This window comes from Mustela nivalis (assembly GCF_964662115.1).
Source record: "Mustela nivalis genome assembly, chromosome: 7".
NCBI classification, from domain to species: domain Eukaryota; kingdom Metazoa; phylum Chordata; class Mammalia; order Carnivora; family Mustelidae; genus Mustela; species Mustela nivalis.
The window spans coordinates 74742573-74756561 of NC_139026.1; the positions used below are offsets into that span (position 1 = coordinate 74742573).

Genomic DNA, 13989 nt, shown 5'->3' on the forward strand with positions numbered 1-13989 from the left:
GCTGGTATCTTGTTGAGAATTTTTGGATCCTTGTTTAGGAATATTGGTCTGTAATTCTCTTTTTAGTGGGGTCTTTGGTGTTAGAATCAAGTTCATACTGGCCTTGTAGAATGAGTTTGGAAGTTTTCCTTCCATTTCTGTTTTTGGAATAATATGAGAGGAATAGGTATTAACTTTTCTTTTAAATGTCTAGTAGAGGGTGCCTGGGTGGCTCAGTGGTTTGGGTCTCTGCCTTCAGCTCAGGTCATGATCTTGGGGTCCTGGGATTGGGTCCCGCGTCGGGCTCTTTGCTTGGTGGGGAACCTGCTTCCTCCTCTCTCTCTGCCTACTTGTGATCTCTCTCTTAAAAAAAAAAAAAATGTCTGGTAGAATTCTTTTGGGAAACCATCTGGCCTTGGACTTTTGTTTGTTGGGAAATAGTTGATTACTGATTCGATTTCTTTGCTGGTTATGGGTCTGTGTAAATTTTCTGTTTCTTCCTGTTTCAGCTTTTGTAGTTTGTTTCTAGGAATTTGTCCATTTCTTCCAGATTGCCTAGTTTGTTGGCCTATAATTTTTCATAAATTCTCTTTTAATTGTATTTCTGTAGTGTTGCCTATGACCTCTTTCATTTGTGATTTTATTTTTGGGTCCTTTCTCTTTTCTTTTTGATAAGTCTATCTAGGGGTTTATCAATTTTATTCTTTCAAAGAACTAGCTTCTAGTTTTTTGTTGACCTGTTTGTCATGTTTTCATTTTCATTTGCTTCTGTGTACTTTTTAATTTCATCATAAATTTCCTGGTTGAACGATTCATTCTCTAGTAGGATGTTCTTTAACTTCATGTATTTGTGATCTTCCCAAATATCTTCTTGTTGACTCCAAGTTTCATAGTGTTGTGAGCTGAAAATCTCAATCTTTTTGTACTTGTTGAGGGCTGATTTTGACTCTGTATGTGTTCTGTTCTGGAGAATGCTCCATGTGCATTCTAAAAGAATGTGTATTCTGCTGCTTTAGGATGAAGTGTTCTGAATATATCTGATAAGTCCCTCTGGTCTAGTGTGTCATTCAAAGCCATTGTTTCCTTGTTGATTTTCTGCTTAAATGATCTGTCCATTGCTGTTAATGCCTTCTACTGTTACTGTATTATTGTCAATGAATTTCTTTATGTTTGTTATTAATTGATTCATATATTTGGGTGCTCGCAAGTTGGAAGCATAAATATTTATAACTGTTAGATCTTCTTGATGGATAGACCCCTTAATTTATGACATCAGCACCGTTCTTCATCTCTTGGGTACAGTCTTTGGTCTAAAATCTAGTTTGTCTGGTATAAGTATGGCTACTCTGGCTTTCTTTTGACATCCATTAGTGTGTTAGGTGGTTCTCTATCCCCTCTCTTTAAAGAAGCACGTGTCTTTAGGTCTAAAATGAGTCTCTTGTAGATGGATCTTGTTGTTTTATCCATTCTGATACCCTTTGTCTTTTGATTGGAGCAGGTAGTCTATTTACATTCAGAGTGATCATTGAAAGATAGGAATTTGGTGCCATTGTGTTACCTGTAAACTTGGTGGTTCTGGTGGTATTGTTTGTTTCTTTCTAGTCTTACCTGCTTGGTGTGTATGTATATAAATAAATAAATACACACAATTTAAAGATTTATCTATTTATTTGAGAGAGAAAAAAAGAGCATATGTGCACGGGCGGAGAAGCAGAAGGAGCGGGGGAGATAGGGAGCACACTCCCCAGCATGGAGCCTCAGGACATGGGCTCACTCCCACAATCCTGAGATCACAATCTGAGCTGAAACTAATAGTCAGACACTCAAACAGTTGAGCCACCTAGGCACCCCTTGATTATTATATTTTTGAATGTTTAAAAATAATTAAAAGAATGAAAGTACTTTTTAAAGTGTGAAAATTATATGAAATTTAGATTTCAGTGTCCATAAAGTTTTATTGGAATACAACCTTGCTTGTTCATTTACATGTTGTCTAACACTGTTTCACAGAATAATGGCAGAGTAGTTATGATGGATATTATATGGCCCACAAAACCCAATATTTACTATCTGGCACTTTACAGTAAACATTAGTTCACCTGTTTTATATTTTCTATTAGAAAATGGTAAGCAAGAATTTCTAATTATGGAATATAATTAAATACAAATGGTGCATTACTAGCAAGGTATGCTTTCCCTGTGGAATTTCATTTGTTTGGGAATGGACTCTTACCTTCATCTGTTGAATAGCCTTTTTCACCTATTCTTTTTTAAAAAGGATGTTACTGAACTTTTGAAAAGATAGAGAAATAGAATCATAATGCAACTGCCAGTTACCCATTAGCCACCTTTAACAGTTACCAACATAGGACCAATCTTTCTTCATTTGTATACCCACCCTCTTCCCTCTTGCTTTATTTATTTGAAACAATTCCCAGAGATTATATTATTTTAGTTGTAACTCCTTCAGTATGAATGAGAAAGATATTACAATGATATCATCACACCTAAAAAATTTAGTGTTGATTCATTAACATCATCAAATAAAAATATTCTCATCAAAGCTTACTCTTTTTTTAAATTGTGTTCCAGAATAGATTGATAGATTATGTTGTGTTTTGTTGATTTTTCTGTAGGTTCCCTTTTTTCTTATTTCTTTCCCATGCAAATTTATTTGTTGAAGAAATTAAGGTCTTTGTTTTGGTTTTGATTTTCTGATTACCTCCTTGTAATATTGTTCAGTTTGTTCTTTTTAGTTTTAAAAGCTTGACTGTAGTTGGCCTTTTTCTTTTCTTTTTCAACAGTATATTTCCCATGGCATGACTCAGAAGGTACATCATAACCTGGTTATTTTGTATGATGTTAAGCTCGGTCAGTGGGTTCGGTGGCCTGTTACAGAAGTTCTCTGTCCCCTTTTCATGTCCAAGCTGCTGTCTCATTCAATAGCATGAATGTGGAGAACATTGCTTTCTACCACTGTACTTCCTTAACCCTGAAAAATAGAGTAATAATACTTGAAAATAGCTGTAAATTGCAGATAAGTAGAGATTTATGCCACATCACTGCTGTTTCAAAAACTGGGGAGGAAAAAAGGGAAAGGATAGGATAAGTCCAGTTTTCTGTTTGCTTCCACTAGCAGTTTATAGGCTATGAATACACTTCTTTTCTCAACCTTGCTTCTCCACTTACTCTGCCAGAAGTTCTGGAGAGTCAGGGCCTTGTTTTTTTTTTTTTTTTTTTTTTTTGGTTAAAGATTTTATTCATTGATTTATTTATTTGATAGCGAGAGCAGGAGTGGTGGGGAGGAGCAGACAGAGAGGGGACAAGCAGACTCAGCACTGAGCGCATAGCTTATGGGGGTTTGATCCCATGACCCTGAGATCATGACCCAACCGACTGAGCTACCCAAGTGCCCCAAAGTGTTTTCATTTTTATTTTTTGTTCTTTTTTTGTCAAATGAAATTATTCTGGGCACCTGGATGGCTCGCTCAGGTCATGATCCTGGAGTCCTGGAATCGAGTCCCACATCAGGCTCCCTGCTCAGCAGGGAGTTTGTTTCTCCCGCTGACCTCTCTCCTCTCATTGCTCTCTTTCTCATTCTTTCTCTCTCTCTCTCTTAGATAAATAAATCTTTTTAAAAAAGACACACACACACACACCCACGAAATGAAATTATTCTTTTATCGACATTTGGATACAACTAAACATCTAAAATGCTTTTTACAGTTGACTTGAAGTTTAGTACTGGGACATAGTCTCAGTTTTAATTAACTCAGCATCTGCTAAAACAGTCCAAAGCTCTTGCTTTAAGTAACAGGCATCTTCATTTACTGCTTAGTATGCCAGTCTACAAGCTTAGTTCCATCATTGTGTCTGTTCTTGTTTTCAACAGGAGCATGTGAAATGGGTTCATGCTGAAATGGTAAATAAAAACTCCAAGCTGAAGCTAATTTATGTGACTCCAGAGAAAATCGCAAAAAGCAAAATGTTCATGTCGAGACTAGAGAAAGCCTATGAAGCGAGGAGATTTACCCGGATTGCTGTGGATGAAGTTCACTGCTGTAGCCACTGGGGACATGATTTCAGACCCGGTATGTATGATGTATCTAGAACACTCCTTGAAATTAGGGATTATTTTCTTACTCACATGAAGGAAATTCCTGGTTTCATTAAACTTATTTCCTCATCCAGTTATTACTCATTTTCTCTCGCCTTAATATAAGGGGAGTTGAGAGGCAGTCTTCAGTCTCTTTACTCCCCCCATAGTAGCGCTTAGTCTGATTGCCTTTATCCCTTGAAATGCATGTTTCTTAGCAACATGATTCTCTCCCATGGTTAGCCATAAAGGTTTAGTTACACCAAGTTCTCTCGCATCCATTGAGGAATCCGTATCTGCTTCAGAGCAGTGTTCTTTAATCATCAGAGTCTCCAGTATCCACTTCCATGTCTGTACCCAACTACCACCATGGAATTACAGTGCTGTGGGATATTTTAGGAACCCTGTCTTTATTCCTCCAACCTATTCCTGCAGTCATAGCTGGAAGCAGATCACCCAGACTTGCTCTGCGCAAAATAACCTTAAATTTTAAGAAATCCGGCTGATGATATCAATGTCATTTCTTTCTGAACTTGCTTTCACATGCATATAGCCCCCTGGTATTCCCCTTTAATTCCTCCTCGTATTTGTCCACAACCCCAGATGCCACCTGATGGTCCCTCTCTCCTCCTTCCAGACTTTGCTGTTGCCACTTCAGTTTCTTGTGGATTGCTTGGCATTTTACCTGCCTCAGACTCTCTGCCAGACTGAGCTGCTGGACCCCTCCTGGCTTCTGCTTCCCCCATTCCTGCTGTTACAGTACTAAACGCTGGCCGGAAAAAAATTGCGTGGCTACATTCATTTCCACCTCAGGTCAGCTGTCATCAGATTCCACTGTGCTTTTACTTATTCCTGATGTGCCTCCTTTAAGCATTTCTCCCAGCAGGCTTTCCCTGCCTTAAACTTCCCTTTAGGTCCCACCTCCTACTGGTCCCCAGGAAATAGATGCCAACTTGTCTGGAGGTCTCCTCTTTCTTCTTCCAAACATTAGTAATCTTGTTTTTTCTTCTTAGGGTAAAAGAGATCATTTCTTGTAATGGTTACCATGACTCCTCCCACTTCATCCTTTCCTGCCTTCTTAAGATCTTGCTCTGGCAAAGTCTTCACTCCTGCATCTTTAAAAAAATTTTTTTTTAATTTTTAAAAATTTTTAAAAAATATTTATTTAAGAGAGTGAATGAGAGAGAGAGAGAGAGTATGAGCAAGGGGTAGGGGCAGAGGGAGAAGCAGGCTGTTAGCTGAGCAGGGGTCCTGATGGGGGGACTCAGTCCCAGGACCCTGGGATCATGATCTGAGCTTTTTTTTTTTTTTCCTTAAGATTTTTATGCATTTATTTAACTTGAAAGAGGGAGAGAGTGAGCGAGCAAGTAAGGGAGGAACAGAGGGAGAGGGATAAGCAGACTTTCCCCTGAGCCCAGAGCGGATCACTGGGCTGGATATCACAATCCTGAGATCATGACCTGAGCTGATATCAAGAGTCAGACACTCAACTAAGCCCCCAGGTGCCACTCCTGAATTGTGAGACTCCCTAAAAACAAAGATAGAAACTGAAATAACCTTTGACCTTTCCCACCCCTTTAGATGTTGTCCTATTTCTGCTCTTCCTTTCACCTCATCCTCTAAACTCACCATCTGTTTCTTACCTTCCTTCCCTTCTGAATTCATTGAATCACTTCTGCCTCCACCACTCTGCTCACAGGTGACTGTGGCCCCCTCACTCTTCACTGGCTTAATCCGTGGGGTTTATCTGCATTCCTCTCCATTTCCTGTGTTCACCTCTCTCCTTGTGTGGTTACTGTGAGGGAGGCTTTGATGTGGTTCCTTTTCATTCTTATTGCCATTGTTCTCCTTCCTTTACTACCACCCTAAATGTTAGTGTTCCCTAGGTTCTGATCTGTTTTCACCTTTTCTTATACTTCCCCAGACATTGTGGACTTGTGGCCTGAAGACGCAGTTCTCTACCTTCAGAATTATTTGGGGCTATTTAGTTATTTTTTTAAATTTTGATTTAAATACTTTAAGCAGTGTATATACTGCCCTTTCTACTAGAGACCCCACCATATTAATCAGACTATTCCAAAGAGTTGTTTTCTGTAGCTACTGAAAATACCAGGTTTCTCACCTTTGCCCTCTATTTCCAACCTCAGTGGTCTGATCACTTAGGATGAGAGCCATTGCTTGTGTGTTACCATCACCTGCCTTGCCTCTTCAGATTAGTTGCCAGCTTTCATCAGTTGTTCCCATATCTAGTCTTCTTCCTCTTCAGCTGCAATTTATATTCCTAATTGTTTATTGGAAATGTGTACCCATTTTAAAAAAATGTTTAGTTGAGGCATAATTGACATATAACCTTGTATGAGTCTTAGTTGTATAACTAAAAGTTTGTACTTTTTGACACTTCCTTCACCCATTTATCTTTGACACTTTCTTCACCCATTTTGCCCACCCCCATCCCTCACCTCTGGCAATCACCAGGGTGTTCTCTGTATCTTTGAGGTTTTTTGTTTTTGTTTTTAGAGATTCCATATATAAGTGATATATTAGTGTTTGTCTTTCTCTGACTTGCATCACTTAGCATAATGCTCTCAGGGTTCATCTATGTTGTTGCAAGTAGCAGAATTTCCTTATTTTTAAGGCCAAATAGTATTGTATTGTGCATCTATGTGTGTGTATATATATACACACACACATCATATTTTCCTTATCCATGTATCAGTGCACACTTAGATTGTTTCCATGTGTTGGCTGTTACAAATAATGCTCCAGTGAACATAAGAGGTGTAAATAGTGGGTTTGCTTTCCTTTGGATAAATACCCAGAAGCAGAATTGTTGGGTCATCTGGTAGTTTTGTTTTAAAATTTTGAGGAACCTCCGTACTGTTTCTTGTTTTTTCTCTTTTTTAAAAGATTTATTTACTTATTTTAGAGAAAGAGTGTACACACTTGGACTAGTGGAGGGAGGGACAGAGAGAAGAAGCAGGCTCCCCACACGGAGCCTGTCTCAGGGCTTGATCTCATGACTCTATTATGACCTGGGCTGAAATCATGAGTTGGGTGCTTCACTGACTGAGCCACCCACGTGCCCAACGGTACTGTCTTCCGTAGTGGCTGTACCAATTTACTTTGCTACCAACAGTGTCCCGGGGCTCTCTTTTCTCCCACACTTATTTCTTGTATTTTTGATAACAGCCATTCTTACAAGTGTGAAGTGATATTTCATTGTGGTTTTGATTTGCATTTCACTGATGATTAGTGATGCTGAAAACCTTTTCAGGTACCTGTTGGCTATTTGTATGTCTTCTCTAGAAAAATGTCTATCCAGATTCTTTGCCTGTTTTTCAATCGGATTTTTTGGGTTTTTGTTACTGAGTCAAGCAAGTTCTTTGTGTAGTTTTTATGTTAACCTTTAATCAGATAGTTGTAAATATTTGCTCCTAGTCCATAGGTTTCTTTCATTATGTTGATGGTTTTCTTTGCCATACAAGTGTTTTTTAGTTTCATGTAGTCCCACTTAACACATTTTTGCTTTTGTTGCCTTTGCTTTTGATGTCAAATCCAGTAAATCATTGCCAAGATCAGTGTCTGGAGCTTATTCCCTATGTTTTCTCTAGTAGTGTTATGGTTCCAGGTGTTATGTTCAAGACTAACCCATTTTGAGTTGATTTGTGTATGATATAAGCTTCTTGTTTCATTCTTTTGCCATGTGGCTGTCTAATTTTCCCAATACTATTTATAGAGGAGTCTGTTGCTTATCTCCATTTTATATTCTTGATGCCTTTGTCATAAATTAATTGATGTATATGGGTGGGTTTATTTCTGGGTTTTTAATTCTGTTTTGTTGATCCATGTTTGTATTTTAACACTAATACCATACCGTTTTGATTACTATAGCTTTGTAATATGGTTTGAAATTAGGATGTTAGATGCTTTTAGCTTTGTTCTTTCTTAAGATTGCTTTGCCTATTGGGTCCTTTTGTGGTTCTGTATAAATTTTAGGTTTGTGTTTCTAGTTCTGTGAAAAATGCCATTGAACTCTTGATAGGAATAGCATTGAATCTGTTGATTGCTCTGGGTATGTGGATATTTTAACAGTGTTAAGTCTTCCAGTTCATAGACACAGAATATCTTTCCATTATTTGTGTTATTTTCAATTCTTTTATCAGTGTCTTACAGTTTTCAAGTGTATAGGTCTTTTGCTTCCTTGGTTGAATTTATTCCTTGGCATTTTATTCTTCTTGATGCAATTGTAAATGGAATTGTTTTCCTAAATTTTCTAATAGTCTGTTATTAATATATAGAAATACAACAAGGGTGCCTGGGTGGCTCAGTCATTTAAGCACCTGCCTTTGGGTCAGGTCATGATTCCAGGGAACTGGGATTGAGCCCCACATTATGTTCCCTGCTCAGCTGGGAGCCTGCTTCTATCTCCCCCTCTGCCACTCCCTCTGTTTATACTCTGTTTCTCTCTATCTGTCAAATAAAATATAATTAAAAAAAAAAACCCTGATTCTTTTTGTATTCATTTTTTGTTCTGCAAATTTTCTACGTGTAATTGCATGTCATCTGCAAATAGTGACAGCTTTACTTACTCTGTTTCAATTTGGATGCCTTTTATTTTTCTTGCCTAATTTCTCTGGCTAGGAGAAATTTTCAATAAGAGGAGTAAGAGTGGACATTCTTGTCTTGTTCCTAAATGGGAAGATAAGGTTGGAAGTAATAAGCTTGAGAGAAGGGTCTTTGTGGAGCTGACACTCTGACCTCAGAGGAGACATAGCTCCCTGGTGCTGGTGTCTATTAGTGGAGGCAGAGGTTGGGGGGAACCTGTGATGAAGCAGGCTCCCCAAAGCTTGGAAAAACAGCCGACTGTATTCAGCTGCTCCATTGAAGACACAGTGCTGCTGTAGGGATGATGAAGCCTTCTGGGGCGAGGTTCTTGAGAACACAAGCAAGCCCACAGGAAGCAAAAAGGAAGGAGCAAAACTCTTTTTCCTCCCCCAGCCTCATACTCTGTCCTTCCACTGCCAGCTGGCAAAGCAGAAATGGGGTGTGCAGATTCCCCGCTCCAGTGCTGCAAAGCAGGGTATAAAAGGGTGGAGTTGGAGCTGAAGACAAATAACCTAATAGTGGCACATCCTGCTTGGTATATCCTGCTTCTGCAAGAACGAGACCATCACCAAGTCCTGTCCACTCTTCCTCTGAACCAAATGTCAAGTTTATCCACTTCTCTTTGTCTACTGCTGTCTCTTAGATCCACTTGGGTTCCTTTCCATTGGTCTACTACAATGGCTCCTTCACTAGTCTGTGATTCTAGTCTTAACCCTTTTGTAGTTCATTCCCCACATAGCAACCAAAGTGGTCTTTTCTACATGTAAATCAAATCCTGTACTTCCCCTCCTAAACTACCTGGCATACTGTCTTTATACTTAGAATAAATTCCATATTCTTAACTGGGGTCCATAAGGCAGTATGTGTCTGTGCCCTTTGTCTCTGTCCAATTTCCTATTCTTCCTTACTCCCTCCTTATATTTCTGCTGCCCTGGGCTTACCACTAGGAGCCCTTCTCACTCTCTGATAATAACATACTTATTGGTTTACTGTGTTTTGTCTGGTTTCTTTGCTTGAATTGTTCTTCTATTTGCATAGCATCCTTGTTTTGTTCACCACTTAATCTTCAGTGCCTGGAGGCATGCTTGGCACGAATCGATGAATCTTGGACTCTTTCCCTACCTTTCCCTTCTGCTGCTCCTTGCTCTTACCTCCCCTGGGGCCCATATCCAGGTAGTCACCAGAACCTGAGGGGTTCTAGTTCTTGGGTTTCTCTTCAGCCTTTTCTTTCTGCTCTATTCTCATTGTCATGCCTTGTTCCTCTTCTTACTGGTTTTCTGGTCTGTTGCTGCCATCTTTGAACTGATTTCCCTTTCTTAAGTCTTTTGTCTTTTCCAGCCCCTACCTTGCACTGCTACCTAAAGATGAGTCTATTTATATCCCTTATGTGCTTTAAAAATTACATAGTGACAAATTTCCTAGCTCCTCAGAATCAGTGAACCATGTTGTTCCCAGTAGTACTTAAGCCTGACTTTCTGTGCTCTTCAGTGTAATGGTATCAGTTGAGGTGTAGGCAGGGAAGCAGAGGTACTGTGAATGGCAGGTGATCAGGGATTTATTTTGGGAAGTAGACCCTGTACAATGGTGTGAGGAGTAGGGGATGTGAAGGATGGAGAAGCAGAGAAAAATCCCTTGTTTCCTGAAGCACTGGTGTGGGAGAACAGTGGAGCTTATAGGGGAGTTCAGCTGGCATGGTTTGTGCCAAAGGGAGCCACAAAGGGAAAGCTCATGAGAGGTCTCTGGTAAAGCTCTGGGTATCTGTCAGCCCTGTGGGTCTGCTGCCAAGCATCTTGTGGGGCCCGTTGATGGGCAAGGTTTACATTTGGGAAGAAGAACTGAAAGAACTGAAAGAAGACTGGAAAAAAAGTAGGACAGGCTAGAACTGGCTGAGCACCTCTGCATCTGTCCCTTATCCTATCTGCCTGGAGAGATCTTCAGAGAGTCATGGCGGCTGGTTCACTTCTACCTGCCCCACCTTGCACAAGGTCCTCTTTTGGGCCAGCTCTCACTTGGAGCCAAACAGGGAATGTGGTTCCCAGCTTCCTGGAGTTGACAGTAGATGCACCCAGCTCGACACTGTGGGTTATCCCAACAGACCTACTAGCTGTTGTCTGACTGTGCCACGTCATTTCTTTCTGGTGTCTTTGCAGTTTATGTGTTGTGTCTCTGCCTGGTGGTTTCTTCTGCCCTTCCTAGTGAGCTTCTGCTTGTCCTTTAGGACCCAACTCAAATGTTACTTCCTTGAAACCTTCATGACTTCCCCAACAACAACCTTCTCTGTTTTCATAGTAGTCCTCTAGCTTTACATTTAGCAGTTTCGACCATAGTTCTTTTCACTTTCTCCAAGTAGTTCAAGTACTTGAGGACAACTCTTCTAGTAATGGAAGCATTCATGATAAGTATGAGCCCAGAATGGTTTCTCAAAAATAAATCCTGTAAAAACTAGTGCCTTCACCAAAAGTTTTCTGATCTGAATTTGCCACACTTGGAGGATAGTGGTGGGAGAAAGGGCTTGGCTGATGTCCTCTTTTGTTAGTTGTAAGAGATTCACATGCTATGGCCAGTCCCACTGCCTCTTGAAGCCACTGGTCAGAGGTTGCGGACCAACACACAACTGACTGGAAATATTTTAGTATTCCCTCTCTTTAGCAGCGAGTTCTGCATGCCAGAACAGTGTTTCTGAAGAACCAGTTAGAAGTAGCCTGCTTACTCAGAAAGGCCAGGTAGCAACTGCAGATTAGATTTTGGGAACCAGGGAAAGAAAATCCAGCAACCATTGCTTAACTGCATAATGGTAAGGTGTCATTTGCTCCTTAAGGGTAGAAAGTGGGCTACTGGGTGTTTTCTCTTTTCCAGATTACAAGGCACTTGGTATCTTGAAGCGGCAATTCCCTAACACAGCACTAATGGGGTTGACTGCAACCGCGACAAGTCATGTTCTGAAGGATGTCCAGAAAATACTCTGTGTAGAAAAGTGTTTTACTTTCACAGCTTCTTTTAATCGACCGAATCTTTATTATGAGGTGTGTAACTCCAATGTCAGTTTACTACTTTCATGAAGGATTGCCGTGATGGTGACCTTTTTCATTGTGTTTACTTACATGAGTAACAGTAACTCTTAAAAGTTTTTAAAATCAGGAAGTCATTATAAGCAGATCAGTAATTAATGCTTTCTTTGTGTATCTCTGTTGCTGCATAATCCTTTGCTGGGTTAAATAAAAGACATCACCTTGTGAAATTGATGCACATTCTTGTGCAGGGGTGGAGGGAAGGCATAGATTGACACCAAGGACCCTAATGACATCTCTTAAAGTTACTTAGAAAATAATACAATATTAATATGCCATTAAAGATTTGTCAATACTCAATTTAGATTATATAGCTTAACAGCTATTTTTTTTTCCTTTCTTTCTAATCCTTTTAAAAGAATAGATAATATTTTCCTGAGTTTTCACCAAAGTTATTTAGGTCATGATTTTTGTTTTTATAAAAGTAGCATCAGAAATAGGGGTCCCTGGGTGGGTCAGTCAGTTAAATATCCAACTCTTGATCTGACCTTAGGCCTTGATCTCGGTTGTGAGTTCAAGCCGCATTGGACTCCACACTGGGCATGGAGCCTATTTAAAACAAAAAACAAAAAAAAAAACCCAGAAAATAAAAAGGTCTTCATCTTTTACAAGTGCCTCTTCTTCCCTGGTAAATTCAAAACCAAGAATCAAGAAGAGTCAGGCAGGTGAATATAAGAATAAGAGAAAAAGCACTGTGCCCATAAAAGTATGGCACCCTGAAAATTGTTAAGTAAATAACTACATGGATGGTGCTCATTCACTTACTTTGTAATAAGTTAGTTTTTTCTTAGATTCGGCAGAAGCCCTCCAACACGGAAGATTTTATTGAGGATATTGTAAAGCTTATTAATGGGAGATACAAAGGGCAATCAGGTAATATAAAAACAAACCATCTTTGAAGATTCAGAACTTTTGAAAAGTAATTAATATTACATTGATCTACTGATAAATTATTTGCAACCAAAAATATTAGTTCATGGCAAAAGGATACTTGATAGGATAAATTAATTTGCTTGGTGATCTTAGAAATTGGGTGTATCATTTGCTCATGGAACAGATTGTAAGGGTCATAAAACTGTTTATTTTTGTTTATTTGCACCTAATTGCTTTAAATAGTGGACCTAATGATATAATGCTAATTATCAATAGCACATACTTAGTAACTATCCACTTAAATAGTACGTATTGAATGAGTTAATGGTAGATGGAGTTGAGAGTATTTATCTACCTGTTCCAGGATTAGTGCATAGACAGGTGTTACTGCAGCACAGAGTTTGTGAAAAGTAGCATTTCAAAGCTGTTCTACAGATTTTTAGGAGATATTAATGGTGCCCTGGAGTGAAAGGAGCTCCAGGGTCAAATTTGAGAAAGGCTGCAACTCTCTATCTCTCCTAGAGCTTCCCAGAGTGTATCAGTCAGCACATAAGACATTCTGGTCAGCCCTGCAAATAGAGAGATCTGTTACCGGTGTTCAGTGCAGAGCCCCAGTCACTTGTACTTGAAACTTTTTACATCATACTTGAGAGAAAAAAGAGGTAATGGGAACAACAACACTGGTGGCCCAGGGCTTATCTCTGTTTTAGAGCAAGCTGCTGATCAGATCTTTATATGAGAAAATCATTATGTGTTCAGAACCTTGGAATTTTTCCTAAATCTTTTTCTTCCATGCATTATGTTAATCAGTATCTTAAATGTGTGTTAAAAATTATATCTAACATTTGAACGTCTTTTACTACAGGAATCATATATTGCTTTTCTCAGAAAGATTCTGAGCAAGTTACAGTTAGTTTACAGAAACTGGGAATTCAAGCAGGTGCATACCATGCCAATATGGAACCAGAAGATAAGACCGATGTTCATCGAAGATGGTCAGCCAATGAAATTCAGGTTAAGTATATATCTTCAATAGATGCCTCATTAACATTTAAAAATATTTTAACTTGATTTAATTAACATAAAATGTTAAAACTTTTTAGGTAGTAGTGGCCACAGTTGCATTTGGTATGGGAATTGATAAACCAGATGTGAGGTTTGTTATCCATCATTCAATGAGTAAATCTATTGAAAATTATTACCAAGAGAGTGGACGTGCAGGTATGTACAACTCCTGTCCAGAAATAAATTTTAATAAAGCTTTTCTAAAAAATACACTATAGATGAGTTTTAATGATTCTGTGTTTTTAGTCTTCTTTATTAGCTAGTATTTTACAAAAATGAAGTCATTTTGCTTTCTTAAAATTA

General features: G+C 39.0%; 1 protein-coding gene across 1 annotated transcript in view; it reads left to right on the forward strand.

The window, feature by feature from the left end:
- RECQL (RecQ like helicase) overlaps positions 1-13989 on the forward strand; it is a gene marked incomplete at its 5' end in the record, with an annotated part of 56563 nt that overhangs the window by 30172 nt on the left and 12402 nt on the right. Inside the window, 5 exon segments of the mRNA XM_082738610.1 lie at positions 3872-4070; positions 11537-11703; positions 12540-12621; positions 13487-13635; positions 13725-13842. Of these exon segments, the coding sequence (XP_082594736.1) occupies positions 3872-4070; positions 11537-11703; positions 12540-12621; positions 13487-13635; positions 13725-13842 (715 nt within the window).